Source organism: Microcaecilia unicolor, chromosome 8, assembly GCF_901765095.1.
Source record: "Microcaecilia unicolor chromosome 8, aMicUni1.1, whole genome shotgun sequence".
Lineage (NCBI taxonomy): Eukaryota > Metazoa > Chordata > Amphibia > Gymnophiona > Siphonopidae > Microcaecilia > Microcaecilia unicolor.
The window spans coordinates 29,254,841-29,268,826 of NC_044038.1; the positions used below are offsets into that span (position 1 = coordinate 29,254,841).

Genomic DNA, 13,986 nt, shown 5'->3' on the forward strand with positions numbered 1-13,986 from the left:
TCTCCTCTAACTCTAGTGTTTCCCGCTGAAAGACCTGACTGACCGCTTTTGTTTTAAGGAAATGTTTAAGTTGATGATATGCAAATTCATCTCCTTCCCCGACAGTGTATCTAGCCTGCAGCGTCGTAAATGACAACAGTGAATACCTACAAGACTTTTTAAATAAATAAATATTCAAACATCCCACCTCCACCCTCCTTACCAGTGGTGCAAATTCCACCATTGCCGCTCCCTCCTGTATCTTCTGGAGTGGACCCCCCTACTCTGGGGATATTTCTATTGTTTTGCTTGCAGGCCTTTCATTTGAAGTTCAGTCACTTTCCCCCACAAACATTTACCCTTCCATACATAGCATAACATAGTAGATGACGGCAGAAAAAGACCTGCATGGTCCATCCAGTCTGCCCAACAAGATAAACTCATATGTGCTACTTTTTGTGTATACCTTACCTTGATTTGTACCTGTCCTTTTCAGGGCACATATCTTGTATGTCTGCCCAGCACTAACCCTACCTCCCAACCACCAGCCCCTCCTCCCACCACCGGCTTTGGCACAGACCGTATAAGTCTGCCCAGCACTATCCCCGCCTCCCAACCACCAGCCCCTCCTCCCACCACCGGCTTTGGCACAGACCGTATAAGTCTGCCCAGCACTATCCCCGCCTCCCAACCACCAGCCCCTCCTCCCACCACCGGCTCTGGCACATGTACCTACTAAGTATTGCCCCAGCATAAACCCTTCCCACACCCACACCTATACTCACCACTTCTAGATATCTGTGTTGGAAAACATTCCCCAAACCATGCCTCCTGCATGCTTTCTTATTTTTATTTCAATCTTGTTATAAAAAAAGTAATATACAAATGTCTCTCTCACTTACCTTTGGCTTCCTGTGTATCCCAAAACTTTAGCACTTTCAAATTAATGTGCTTGACCTCTCTCAACTGTTTCTGCCATTGGCGCAGTTCTTGAATTTCTTTACTGCAACGCACCTAGAAAACAGTAACTGTCAGTTTTCTGTGCCACCTTGTGCCATTTTTCTTGACGCCACAGTAACCTGCTAGCCCTTTCACTCTAACTTTTAAGAAAAGCACCAGGGTTAACTGCAAAGCGTTTCTTATTTCTTTGACAGCCTTGTTACCATCTATCATGAGTTACCTACAACAACCCACAGTAATCATTCCTTACCAGAACAATGCTTCATGTTTAAAATGCTAGGTTATGCAACGTTACATCAAACTGTCACTCCGTGTCATTCTTGTGCTAATGCAAACCTTTAGTGTATGTATATTCTCCCTGAAATTTGCCATTTGAAATCTCCCATGAGCTCAGTGAGGGGACGCTGACTGTGATTCTGAAAATGGCAGTAACTGGAAAAAAAAATTCCAGTGTTTTATCTGTGCTATATTAATATTTAGAAAGCCAACATTTTACTTTCACTGGACAAATTTATCATATCTAACAGAAAAAATTCCAGTGTTTTATCTGTGCTATATTAATATTTAGTAAGCAAAAATTTTTCTTTCACTGGAAATATGTATTTTATCTAAAGGCTAACCTATTTCACTAACAATAGTATTTTGTTTGGCTTAGCATGTAGGTGTGGTAACAAGTGACAGTAACATAAAACCTATCACGAAATTGCCACAAGAAGCAGGAGGAAGGCTACCCTTTCCCAAGATTGTTTAAGGCAGTGGGGTTTGCAAACCTGATCCTGGAGACACCTCAGCCAGTTAGGTTTTCAGAATATCCACAATGAATATTCATGAGAGAGATCTGCATGCACTGCCTCCACCTCATGCAAATCTATCTCACGAATATCATTGTGGATATCCTGAAAACCTGACTGGCTGGGATGTCTCCAGGATTAGGTTTGGGAACCACTGGTTTAGGGCACAACACCACAACATTACACAATGCAAACAGCCAGTGGCGTTCCTAGGGGGGCGGACAACCTGGGCGGTGCCCCCCCCCCCCCGATGCAGCGCGGAACCCCTCCCCGGGTGCACGCCGCTGGGGGGGGGGTGCTGCAGCGTGCGCCTGCTCAGAGTTCCCTGACTTCGCGCATTCGCTGGAGCTCCCTCTGACCCGGAACAGGAAGTAACCTGTTCCAGGGAAGGGGGAGCTGCAGCGAACGCATGAAGTCAGCGAACTCAGAGCAGGTGTGCGCCGCAGCAACCCCCAGCGGCGTGCACCCGGGGCGGACCGCCCCCCCCCCCCTTGGTACGCCACTGCAAACAGCACTGTTACAGAAGGAGCCCCATTTTACATAGAATGCAGACAGCAGAATTGAGACGTTGAGGTCAGGACATGCTCAATTGCAGTGGGTATTTTAGAAAAGAATCTGCTGATGTAGAGCTTTTCTTAAAAAACAAAACAGGAAGGAGTTTATGTGTATTTGCCAGCATGGGCAGCAGGAGTAGCCTTAATACAGATAATCATGTTTAAAAATTGAATGGTATGAAGCTGGCAACTTCTACGAGAAGTTGTCCCAATTTACAAACTTACACACATGTTGCCGTTTAAGTAGTAGTGAGGCTGCAATTTTAATGGGGTTTCACTTCAGACATGGCCAAAAGCTATCTGAAATCAAGAAAAATGACTCCTTCAGCCCCTCATGTAAAGCCCTGGCCATAATAAGCAGGTTTTTAAAATCTATACAAGCCACTGAGCAGCTAAAGAAGCAGACATGGAACCTTCCCCCATCACGACACGTCTGGCTATTTACAGGGGTTGAATGGGGCCTTCTGCTTTTTCCTACAGATGCTGCTTATATTGTAGCTTTTCAATAATAACAGAAATAAGAGCTAATATCACACAGCCAGGAGAAGAGAGTAGTGTGTTAATCTGTCATCAAATAAAATTAGCTCATGGAAAACCGAAAGTATTTGAGAACAGATTATAGCTTCAGTAAAGTAACCAATATTTAAAAACTCAAACTTTCAGAACCACTGTGATCTTTTAAGACAGGATGAAAATACCGTCACACAATGAAAAAGAAAGGGTCCTGACTAATCCCGAAGCTTGTATCTTTAAACGTTTATTAGGCTTAGAGAGGTATCATATGTGTTGTTGATATTTTCAAACTAGTCTTATTTCATATGGGAAGGGTAAATTTCAAAGGAATTCTTCACAGAGAAACAAATGTTCACCAGTAGAGAAGGGCCTGTAAAAATTATTCTCCCTTTCTCTTGCTGTGGACAGTGCACATGTATTTCTCTGTGGAAAAAAGAGGAAGGACTGGAGATGGAGTTTGGATAGACCAGAGGAAGAACACGGCATGATTTCATTATAAAACCCTGCACACTTTCTTCCTGCAGTATATGTGGAGTTCACGGACTCCTCATGACACATGCCAGCTTCTTTAAAGAGAGTTTTTCCTTTGAAAACCGACTTGCAAGCCCTGGGTACAAAGTTCTCCCAGGCCTGCAAGATCCACAGGGAGTCTGAAAATTGTCATATTGATGCATTTCATTTGACAATTATAGTGTCCTATAAATAACTTGGTCTTGCTGCATCCTCATGGGTCTTTGCTGGAGGCCAAAAATATACTCAGTGTACCCTGGACAGCCAAAATATGACTCACTAGCAAATGACTCAAAAGCATTAGAGTATTAAAAATACTCCAGCTGGACATAGCACATTCTTTGGTTCTTTAATGAGACAAATTAATGGTATGAACATGCAAAATTATAGTGCTCTGCAGCAAGCCTTTAACTTTTCTTTCAATCTAGGACCCAGCCCAAACATTTAAGAGCCAATAACTAAAACCTCTTCCACCCTCCTCCAATCCTCTATTGTCCTCATCAAAGTTTAAGAGCAGAGAGGGAAGGGCATCTCCTTAGAGATCTGCAGCAGCCCCTTTAAGGGCTGGGACTGATTTCCTAAGATTATTTTCCCATTGTGTTTCAAGAAAAAAAAGACATTTTAGTAAATCATGCTCTTCATGCACCACTACATAGAGTGGGTAGAAACCATCAGCCTCTTTTTCCCAGTAGTATGCCAGTGTCCCCTTGATAAATGAACCAAAGAGGCAGTTACCTGTGGTGAACCTATCAGTTGTGGCACAAGACCCCACCAATCTCCCTCTCCCCTTGATCCTGTCCTCCCCACAGCCTCCATCGCTCTCTCATCCCACTTCCTCTCTGATTCCCTCTCATTCCCTGGTCATGTCTCAAGTCTCCAATGCTGCTCCTACCCAGCAGTCTCATCCTCCTTCAGCTAGCCAACAGGCCTACTGAACGTACACCTTGCAGTCCACTGCTAACATCATTGCTACTGTTACCATGGCTGAAACAGCTGTTCTTTTTTGGTCTGTACTGCAGAATTTGGAAGAAATTTGAGTTTTATGGTGTAAGAACTTCCAAGCTAGTACCATGGACTGAAATCTTGTGAGAGACTTCAGACCACAAGAGTGGCACGAGAGTTCCTGCATTGTGTTTCAAACAATCCGAGCCACTGAAGAGGAGCAGCTGTTTTGGTGGCAGAAGCAGCAAATGCAAAAAAAAAAAAAAAAATTAATAAATAAAAATAAAAATTCATAGGCGCACAAAATCCTGGATGCCAGAGTGCAATTTCTAAGTGTTATGATGAATTTGTGCTTGGTATTTTCCAAGCCCTACTCTACAGCTCCAAAAGGAGAATATAACTTACACATTAAAAGTTATTTTCTCTGGGATTTGGTGTGCTGTTGGAAGTCAAGAAAGTGTTGCATGTATCACAGTAGCTCCCTGATGGGCCTCATGGAGTGGTTTGATGGGTGACCACAGAACTGGATTGAGAATATGCACTGGATGTAGTCTACTTGGCCTTCAGCAAAGCCTTTCATACTGTTCCTCATACGAGGCTCATGAATAAACTGGATGAATAAGGCCTGTAGTGGTGAACTGGATTAGAAACTGGTTGACTGCCAGATGACAGAATGGTGGTAAATGGAATTCACTCAGAGTAGTGGGGTACCTCAGAGATCAATCAGTACTGGGATCGATTCTATTCAATATTTTTGTGAGAAATACTGCCAAATAGTTAAAAGGAAAAAATTGCCTTTTTACAGAAGGCATGAAGATTTCCAGCGGAGTGGACACCCCAGAGGCAGTAGACAAAATGAAAAGTGATTTACAAAAATTAGAGGAATGATAATGCTTGATTGTTAAAATTAAAGTGAAGACTGATGCACTTGGGAAGTAGAAATCCAAAGGAGATTCATGCAATATTGGATGAGAGACTGATTAGCATGGAGCAGAAGGATCCTGGGGTGATAGTGTCCGAAGATCTCAAGGTGGTGAAACAATGTGACAAGACTGCGGACAAACTAGAAAGAGGTTTCTTTTAGATTGTAAGCTCTTTTGAGCAGGGACTGTCCTTCTATGTTTAAATTGTACAGCGCTGCGTAACCCTAGTAGCGCTTTAGAAATGCTAGTTAGTAGTAGTAGTAGTAGGTTTGGCTGTATAGAGAGAGTTATAACCAGCAGAAGATAGGAGGAGTTAATGCCACTGTAAAAGTCGTTGGTGAAGCCACACTTGGAGTAGTGTTCAGTTTTGGAGGCCATATCTTCCTAAGGACATAATGAAACTTTTCGAAGGAAAGTGATAAAATGGTATGGGGTTTCTGCCAAAACATGTATGAGAAGAGACTTGAAGAGCTGAATATGTATACCCTAGAGGAAAGGAGAGACAGGGGAGATATGATACAGACGCTTAAATACTTGGAAGATATTAAAAAATAAATCATTTTCAGAGATAGGGAAGCAGTAGAACTAGAGGACATTAATGGAAATTGCAAGGAGGCAAACTTAAGAGGAACATCAAGAAATATTTTTCATGGAAAGGCGGTGGATGCCTGAAATGCTCTCCTAGTAGAGATAGTCGAAACAAAAACAGTGATGGAATTCAAAAACACGTGGATTAAACACAAATGATCTCTATATAGCAAGAGGATGGAATCAAAGCAAAACTTAAATGACCGTAACATTTTAAATAGAGCATAGAGGGATGTACAGTGGTGGAAATAAGTATTTGATCCCTTGCTGATTTTGTAAGTTTGCCCACTGACAAAGACATGAGCAGCCCATAATTGAAGGGTAGGTTATTGGTAACAGTGAGAGATAGCACATCACAAATTAAATCCAGAAAATCACATTGTGGAAAGTATATGAATTTATTTGCATTCTGCAGAGGGAAATAAGTATTTGATCCCCCACCAACCAGTAAGAGATCTGGCCCCTACAGACCAGGTAGATGCTCCAAATCAACTCGTTACCTGCATGACAGACAGCTGTCGGCAATGGTCACCTGTATGAAAGACACCTGTCCACAGACTCAGTGAATCAGTCAGACTCTAACCTCTACAAAATGGCCAAGAGCAAGGAGCTGTCTAAGGATGTCAGGGACAAGATCATACACCTGCACAAGGCTGGAATGGGCTACAAAACCATCAGTAAGACGCTGGGCGAGAAGGAGACAACTGTTGGTGCCATAGTAAGAAAATGGAAGAAGTACAAAATGACTGTCAATCGACAAAGATCTGGGGCTCCACGCAAAATCTCACCTCGTGGGGTATCCTTGATCATGAGGAAGGTTAGAAATCAGCCTACAACTACAAGGGGGGAACTTGTCAATGATCTCAAGGCAGCTGGGACCACTGTCACCACGAAAACTATTGGTAACACATTACGACATAACGGATTGCAATCCTGCAGTGCCCGCAAGGTCCCCCTGCTCCGGAAGGCACATGTGACGGCCCGTCTGAAGTTTGCCAGTGAACACCTGGATGATGCCGAGAGTGATTGGGAGAAGGTGCTGTGGTCAGATGAGACAAAAATTGAGCTCTTTGGCATGAACTCAACTCGCCGTGTTTGGAGGAAGAGAAATGCTGCCTATGACCCAAAGAACACCGTCCCCACTGTCAAGCATGGAGGTGGAAATGTTATGTTTTGGGGGTGTTTCTCTGCTAAGGGCACAGGACTACTTCACCGCATCAATGGGAGAATGGATGGGGCCATGTACCGTACAATTCTGAGTGACAACCTCCTTCCCTCCGCCAGGGCCTTAAAAATGGGTCGTGGCTGGGTCTTCCAGCACGACAATGACCCAAAACATACAGCCAAGGCAACAAAGGAGTGGCTCAGGAAGAAGCACATTAGGGTCATGGAGTGGCCTAGCCAGTCACCAGACCTTAATCCCATTGAAAACTTATGGAGGGAGCTGAAGCTGCGAGTTGCCAAGCGACAGCCCAGAACTCTTAATGATTTAGAGATGATCTGCAAAGAGGAGTGGACCAAAATTCCTCCTGACATGTGTGCAAACCTCATCATCAACTACAGAAGACGTCTGACCGCTGTGCTTGCCAACAAGGGTTTTGCCACCAAGTATTAGGTCTTGTTTGCCAGAGGGATTAAATACTTATTTCCCTCTGCAGAATGCAAATAAATTCATATACTTTCCACAATGTGATTTTCCGGATTTAATTTGTGATGTGCTATCTCTCACTGTTACCAATAACCTACCCTTCAATTATGGGCTGCTCATGTCTTTGTCAGTGGGCAAACTTACAAAATCAGCAAGGGATCAAATACTTATTTCCACCACTGTAACTTGCACAGAGCAGCAGACAGACAACTCTAGCCAGCTTACTGGGCAGAGCAGATGGACCATACTGGTCTTAATCTGTCATTATTTGCTACATTACTAGAAATAGGGAGCATTGGACAGAAATACAAAAACAAAGTCACTACTCCATGAAACTTACAATTTAGTCAAAGCAAAATGCAGGCAACAGAATGGGGTAGGCCACTGGGCCATGACCCTACTATTTTGCCCAACACAGAATCAGACATTAGAGAACTTGGGGGAAGATTGGTTTGCTTGGCCCCTCCAATCAAAATGGTGATCCACTGCTTTTGCCCAAAGCACTCCCGAGTTTGGTCTTATGATTAAAGAATACTTTACAGAGCATTAGTAATATGCACAGTTTCTTTTACAAGTGTCTGCAATGGCTGTACGTTGACAAATCATCTTCTGGCTGATATGTATTCATTCCTAACACTAGTCTACTCGGTACTTCTTTCCCCGGGTTTCTTCTTGTTAGTCTTTGCCCTCAGCATTAATCTTTATGTTTCTGTAATGGAACAGAAGTCCTTCTAAGGGCCCCTTTTACTAAATTATGCAAGCATTCCCACACAGCAAATGCGACGAAGCCCATTCGATTTGAATGGGTTGCGTCACATTTGCTGGGCTGGCAATCACTAGCATGGTTTAGTAAACGGAGCCCTAAATCTGTTCCACCTATGTCTTTCAGTGCCTAACCAAAGTACTATGCAACTTACACTAAAGACCTAAGTCAAATCTTTTGGCACAGAACATTGCCATTTTATTTTATCAGTTTTTGTCCTGTTGTCATTTCCATTGAGTTTCCTTCCTGTGAAAGTATTAGAATTCTCTACAATAAACTCTGATGTCAGCATGTCAGAAGCAGGCAAGAAGAACAAGAGACTTTCCCATGAAAACCGGATATCAGAATGAATTGGCACAGAACTCACGATTCTGTCTACAGTCAGAAGCAGAACTTAGCCTTTTTGCATTGCACTCTCCATCTTCTATCCTACCCAAATAAAGTATGTTAACAAAATAATTGGTCCCTGAGAACCTAAGGCTCACATTAGTGAAGTCTAACCTGAATAAACATCCTGAACAGGTGCCAAGACAGGATCTGCCTCTGCTGGTAAAGAATCTGCACTTGTGAGTATTGGTGTGCTGGGAAATTGTGTCTTGAAACTGTGGAATAAGAGACTGTAGATTAAACTGATAAATCTTGTTTAAAAGCTAAAAAAAAACCCCAGCTTAACTATAACAGTCTACGTTTGTGTTTTGTTCCCACCCTCCCTGATGCTCAGCCACCCCAACCACATTCTTTGGGTTATAGGTTAGTATTCCAATTAAGAGAATTTTTCATAAGTAATTAAGGATTTTCATCAAGTGAGTAACCATGACCTTAGTAATACATTAACTCCCTAATCCGATAAACCTGTGTGCCCAATTTTATACTTACCCCTTAATTTTATAAACTTGTGCACCCAAATTTAAAGCACAATCTACAGTCAGTTGTGCGCACAACTTAATTTAATTGCTGTTAATTGGAGTTAACAGCCAATTCTTGACTTTAATCCAAGTTAATTGGCACCAATTAGCGGTTCCACATGCAACTGCCCTTAGTTGCTATTCTAGAAGCTGCATAAGAAACTTCTAGGGGATGTGGATGTGGGAGGGATGTGCCTAGGAGTTAGGTGCGCAGGTTACAGAATAATAGGAGCTATGATTAGACATGAACACTTACACCAGGATTTCACATGGAGTAAGTGCTCGTGCCTGAAGTTAGGTACAAAATTGTGGACTTGGGCTAGTATTCTATAATGGCAGTTCCACACAGAACCAGTGTTATAGAATTCGCACTTAGCACGTATCACCTCACTGCCTAAATTGTGGCATTTAAAAAAAATCTACCCCTTACATGCAAGTTATAGAATAAGGGCAGTTGTGCATATACCTTAATTAGCTGCTAATTGGCATTACCTACCAATTTTTGGCTATAATTGGTCTTGTGCTAATTGGCACTAATTAGGAGTTACACGGGTAATGCCATTAGTCAGTATTCTATAAATTACATGCACAAAATCCAGAGTGTGCAACTGAAGAGGGGATGTGGATCTGGGAAGGGCACAGGTGGGTTAAGGGCATGCAGGTCATAAAATACTGCACTCACTATTCCGGCAAAGTAATACTTTATAGAGCTGGATACATATAATCAAAAATATATAAGTTTTAACTATCCAGTCCAAAATCAGTTTATATGTAATATTCAATAGCAAACAGAACTTTTAGATCTTTAATCAAATAATATGTACTCCCCATGAACCTCAGTGATGTTTAATCACCAGCAGTTTTTCAATCTGGCGATATTCACAAACATCAACATCTTCACTGGTTCATTTTAAATAATCTTAACTTGTTCATTCTATTCGTTCAAACCCATAGTTAAGGAGTGTGGTAGCCGTGTTAGTCCACTCTTAAGGTTATCAATAGAAATCAAACAAAATAAAACATGGAAAAGAAAATAAGATGATACCTTTTTTATTGGACGTAACTTAATACATTTCTTGATTAGCTTTCGAAGGTTGCCCTTCTTCCTCAGATCGGAAATAAGCAAATGTGCTAGCTGACAGTGTATATAAGTGAAAACATTCAAGCATTACTATGACAGTAAAATAGATACCATTGGAGATTCTACATGGAATGTTGTTACTATTGGAGATTCTACATGGAATGTTGCTACTATTGGAGATTCTACATGGAATGTTGCTATTCCACTAGCAACATTCCATGTAGAAGGCTGCGCAGGCTTCTGTTTCTGTGAGTCTGACGTCCTGCACGTACGTGCAGGACGTCAGACTCACAGAAGCAGAAGCCTGCGCGGCCACGTTGGTGATCTACAAGGGCCGACTTCTACATGGAATGTTGCTAGTGGAATAGCAACATTCCATGTAGAATCTATAGAAATCAAACAAAATAAAACATGGAAAAGAAAATAAGATGATACCTTTTTTTATTGGACATAACTTAATACATTTCTTGATTAGCTTTCGAAGGTTGCCCTTCTTCGTCAGATCGGAAATAAGCAAATGTGCTAGCTGACAGTGTATATAAGTGAAAACATTCAAGCATTACTATGACAGTCTGACAGGGTGGGAGGATGGGGATGGGTAGGAGGTATGGACTTAACAAGGATCTGGGGTTCCTAGCCCATTATAAACCATAAAGCTGTATGTCTCTGTTGATCACCCCACCCCTCACCTATCCACACCCATCCTGTTAGAATATCAATGCTATGCTTTGATGTCCCCATGCATACCTCCTACCCACCCCCATCCTCCCACCCTGTCAGACTGTCATAGTAATGCTTGAATGTTTTCACTTATATATACTGTCAGCTAGCACATTTGCTTATTTCCGATCTGACGAAGAAGGGCAACCTTCGAAAGCTAATCAAGAAATGTATTAAGTTATGTCCAATAAAAAAGGTATCATCTTATTTTCTTTTCCATGTTTTATTTTGTTTGATTTCTATAGAAAACCCATAGTTTAAATTATATTTGAACTTAACTTCTTTCTTTAAGTTATCAGACCCAGGGGTTCAACCGTCCGACATGCACGTTTCGCTCCGAAATGAGCTGTCTCAAGGACATCTCCCTATGATCTTATTAGCGTCAGCTCAGCAAAGGTTATTCAAAAGCCATTTTATTTAAAATGAACCAGTGAAGATGTTGATGTTTGTGAATATCGCCAGATTGAAAAACTGCTGGTGATTAAACATCACTGAGGTTCATGGGGAGTATATATTATTTGATTGAAGATTTAAAAGTTCTGTTTGCTATTGAATATTACATATAAACTGGTTATAAAATACTAGCATTTATGTGCCTATCTGCCTACAGTTAAGAGCATGCATTTACGTCAGCCACTGAACCAACATGTGCTCACTTCAAAAATTAGGAGCATAAATGCAGACTTATGCTAATATTGGCAATTGTGCGTGAAATAGCTGTTATAGAATTTGCACTTTCATCCCAGCACCCGATTTTAAGCAATTTATACAGAATTACTCCCTATCTGCACTTTATTTGCAGGTCTCTGACAAATAAATATAAAATAGACTATAAGATATACCAAATAAAGTTAGTGGACTTTATATTAGTTTAACTATCCCTAATCATTTAGCAACTTTAAATGACTACCAACTCAACAATACTAAGATGCAGAAAGCAGTCTAACAGTGAGAATGGGGCTATCTAGTCTTTTGCATGAAGAACCACATGTATGATTACTTCTCAGTTGGTGTGAAGGGCTCCTGGTTACTACTACTTATCATTTCTATAGCACTACAAGGCATACACAGTGCTGTACACCATGCACAAAAGACAGTCCCTGCTCAAAAAGCTTACAATCTAGATAAGACAGGCAGACAGACAGAACAATTAAGGGTAAGGGAATAAAGAGATGAGGAAAAGGACAGGACAGGACAGGTGAGCAGTGGTTAGGAGTCAAAAGCAGTGGTAAAGAGGTGGGCTTTAAGTTTAGACTTGAAAACGGCCAAAGAGGGGGCTAGACGTATAGGCTCGGGAAGTTTATTCCAGGCGTGAGGTGCAGCAAGATAAAAGGAACGGAGTCCTGGTTCTTAGAGAATGAGTCGTCTCTGGAGGCTACAGTGGCAGATTGGGAGGATCTGAGGCAGAGAGAGGTTTACAAAGAAAACCTTCAGGAAAACAGTAACATGGACCCACCTCTAGTCTTGTAGACTCTGTACTACAGAATGACACGGGGATGGGAAACCGCAGTAACCGCGGGGATGGGGACAAATCCCACGGGGACAAGATGGGGACAGAGCCCACAGGGACAGGGGACAAATTTTGTCCCCTTGTCATTTTCTACTTTGAAGCCCGTTAATGTACTGGACTGTTATTTATGTTTAAGTGATGCCTACAAAGATATTTTGATTTTTGGGAAAAACAAGCAAACATACTGGCCACAACTAGCAAAAAAAGAGTGGAGGAGTGGTCTAGTGGTTAGGGTGGTGGACTTTGGTCCTGAGGAACTGAGTTCAAATCCCACTTCAGGCACAGGCAGCTCCTTGTGACTCTGGGCAAGTCACTTAACCCTCCATTGCCCCATGTAAGCCGCATTGAGCCTGCCATGAGTGGGAAAGCGCGGGGTACAAATGTAACAAAAAATAAAATTTGCATGGGAGATCCTGTACAGCCTGCTACCAGCACATCTTCTAAGAAGACAACTTCTATTCCAGGAAGGACTGTGGAAGACAGGAGAGCTAGATTGAATCCTGAGATTGTTGATGATTTCTTATTTATCCACAGATTAAAAAAACATAACAGTGCTTTACAGGGCATATTTTTCCCCTCTAGGGCATATAGAATGGGTTGGATTTTATACCCCTGGACATTTTAACAGTGTGAATTAGGATTCCTTGGTGTAGTAGAAATCACCTATTGTTGGGGTTGGAAGGGTAGAGGGTGGTGGTGGTGGTGGGAAGGAGGGTTATTATAGCTGCTCATTGTTATTATTGTTCTCTATTTGTAATTTATACACAACAGTTGCACAGCAGATGAGGACAGAACCTGCGGGGACAGGGAGGGATGGAGACAGGGCCTACGGGGACGGAACTGGGACGGAGACAGAACCTGCGGGGATGGGGTGGGGCTGGAGACAGAACCTGCGGGGATGGGGTGGGGCTGGAGACAGAACCCGTGGGGACAGAGACAAACTTTGTCTCTGTGTCATTCTCTACTCTGTACTGTCTTGGAGAAGGAAGATCAGCTAGGGGTGCATCACCTTGGTGTGGAAGGAAGTGATCCAGTAGCTAGGACCTGCTCCCAGGTAATGCTGTATCATCTTGCACTGAGGATATGTCTCCAGGAGCAGGAAGGAAGAGTTAGCATGGATATTATATTTGGTGATTTGATCATTCAAGAAAGAGAGTGTGTGTGTAACTGGTGGGGATAAAGGAAGGACTGAGAAAGAAAGAATAACTGATGGGGTTGGGTGGAAAGGGGAGAAGAGGATGCAGTGAGTGTCCTGAATAATGGCAGGGCTGTGGCTCTCAAAACATTATGGTCAAATAAAAAATATAAAATGGCTCTTTTATTTGGAAAAGCTACAGATCCCTGAGCTAAAACATCTTGCTGAACTGAATGTGAGGTAAGATGTCTTGCTAGATTTTGGCTCCAAAATAGAATAAAAACTCTTGGTAAGTATTCAGGATTCTTCTAGCAGCCTCTAATCCTGTGGGGTGGATGTTATCCAGAGCCCTTGGATTTTATGAAAATAGGAAAACTGGCCCAGTGCAAATGAGGCAGGACAGATGGAAAGAACAAACTTGGAGCTATAATCAAAATAGCTAGCCACATGGCTCAGCTCTTGTA

The 13,986-nt window shown here is 42.2% G+C and overlaps 1 protein-coding gene across 1 annotated transcript in view; it reads right to left on the minus strand.

Annotated features, from left to right (window-relative positions):
* The window catches only part of IQCK (IQ motif containing K), a 96,770-nt gene that overhangs the window by 13,169 nt on the left and 69,615 nt on the right, over positions 1–13,986 (minus strand). The window contains exon 8 of the mRNA XM_030210956.1: positions 882–993. Coding sequence (XP_030066816.1) covers positions 882–993 — 112 coding nt within the window. The remainder of the gene's footprint in view (positions 1–881; positions 994–13,986) is intronic.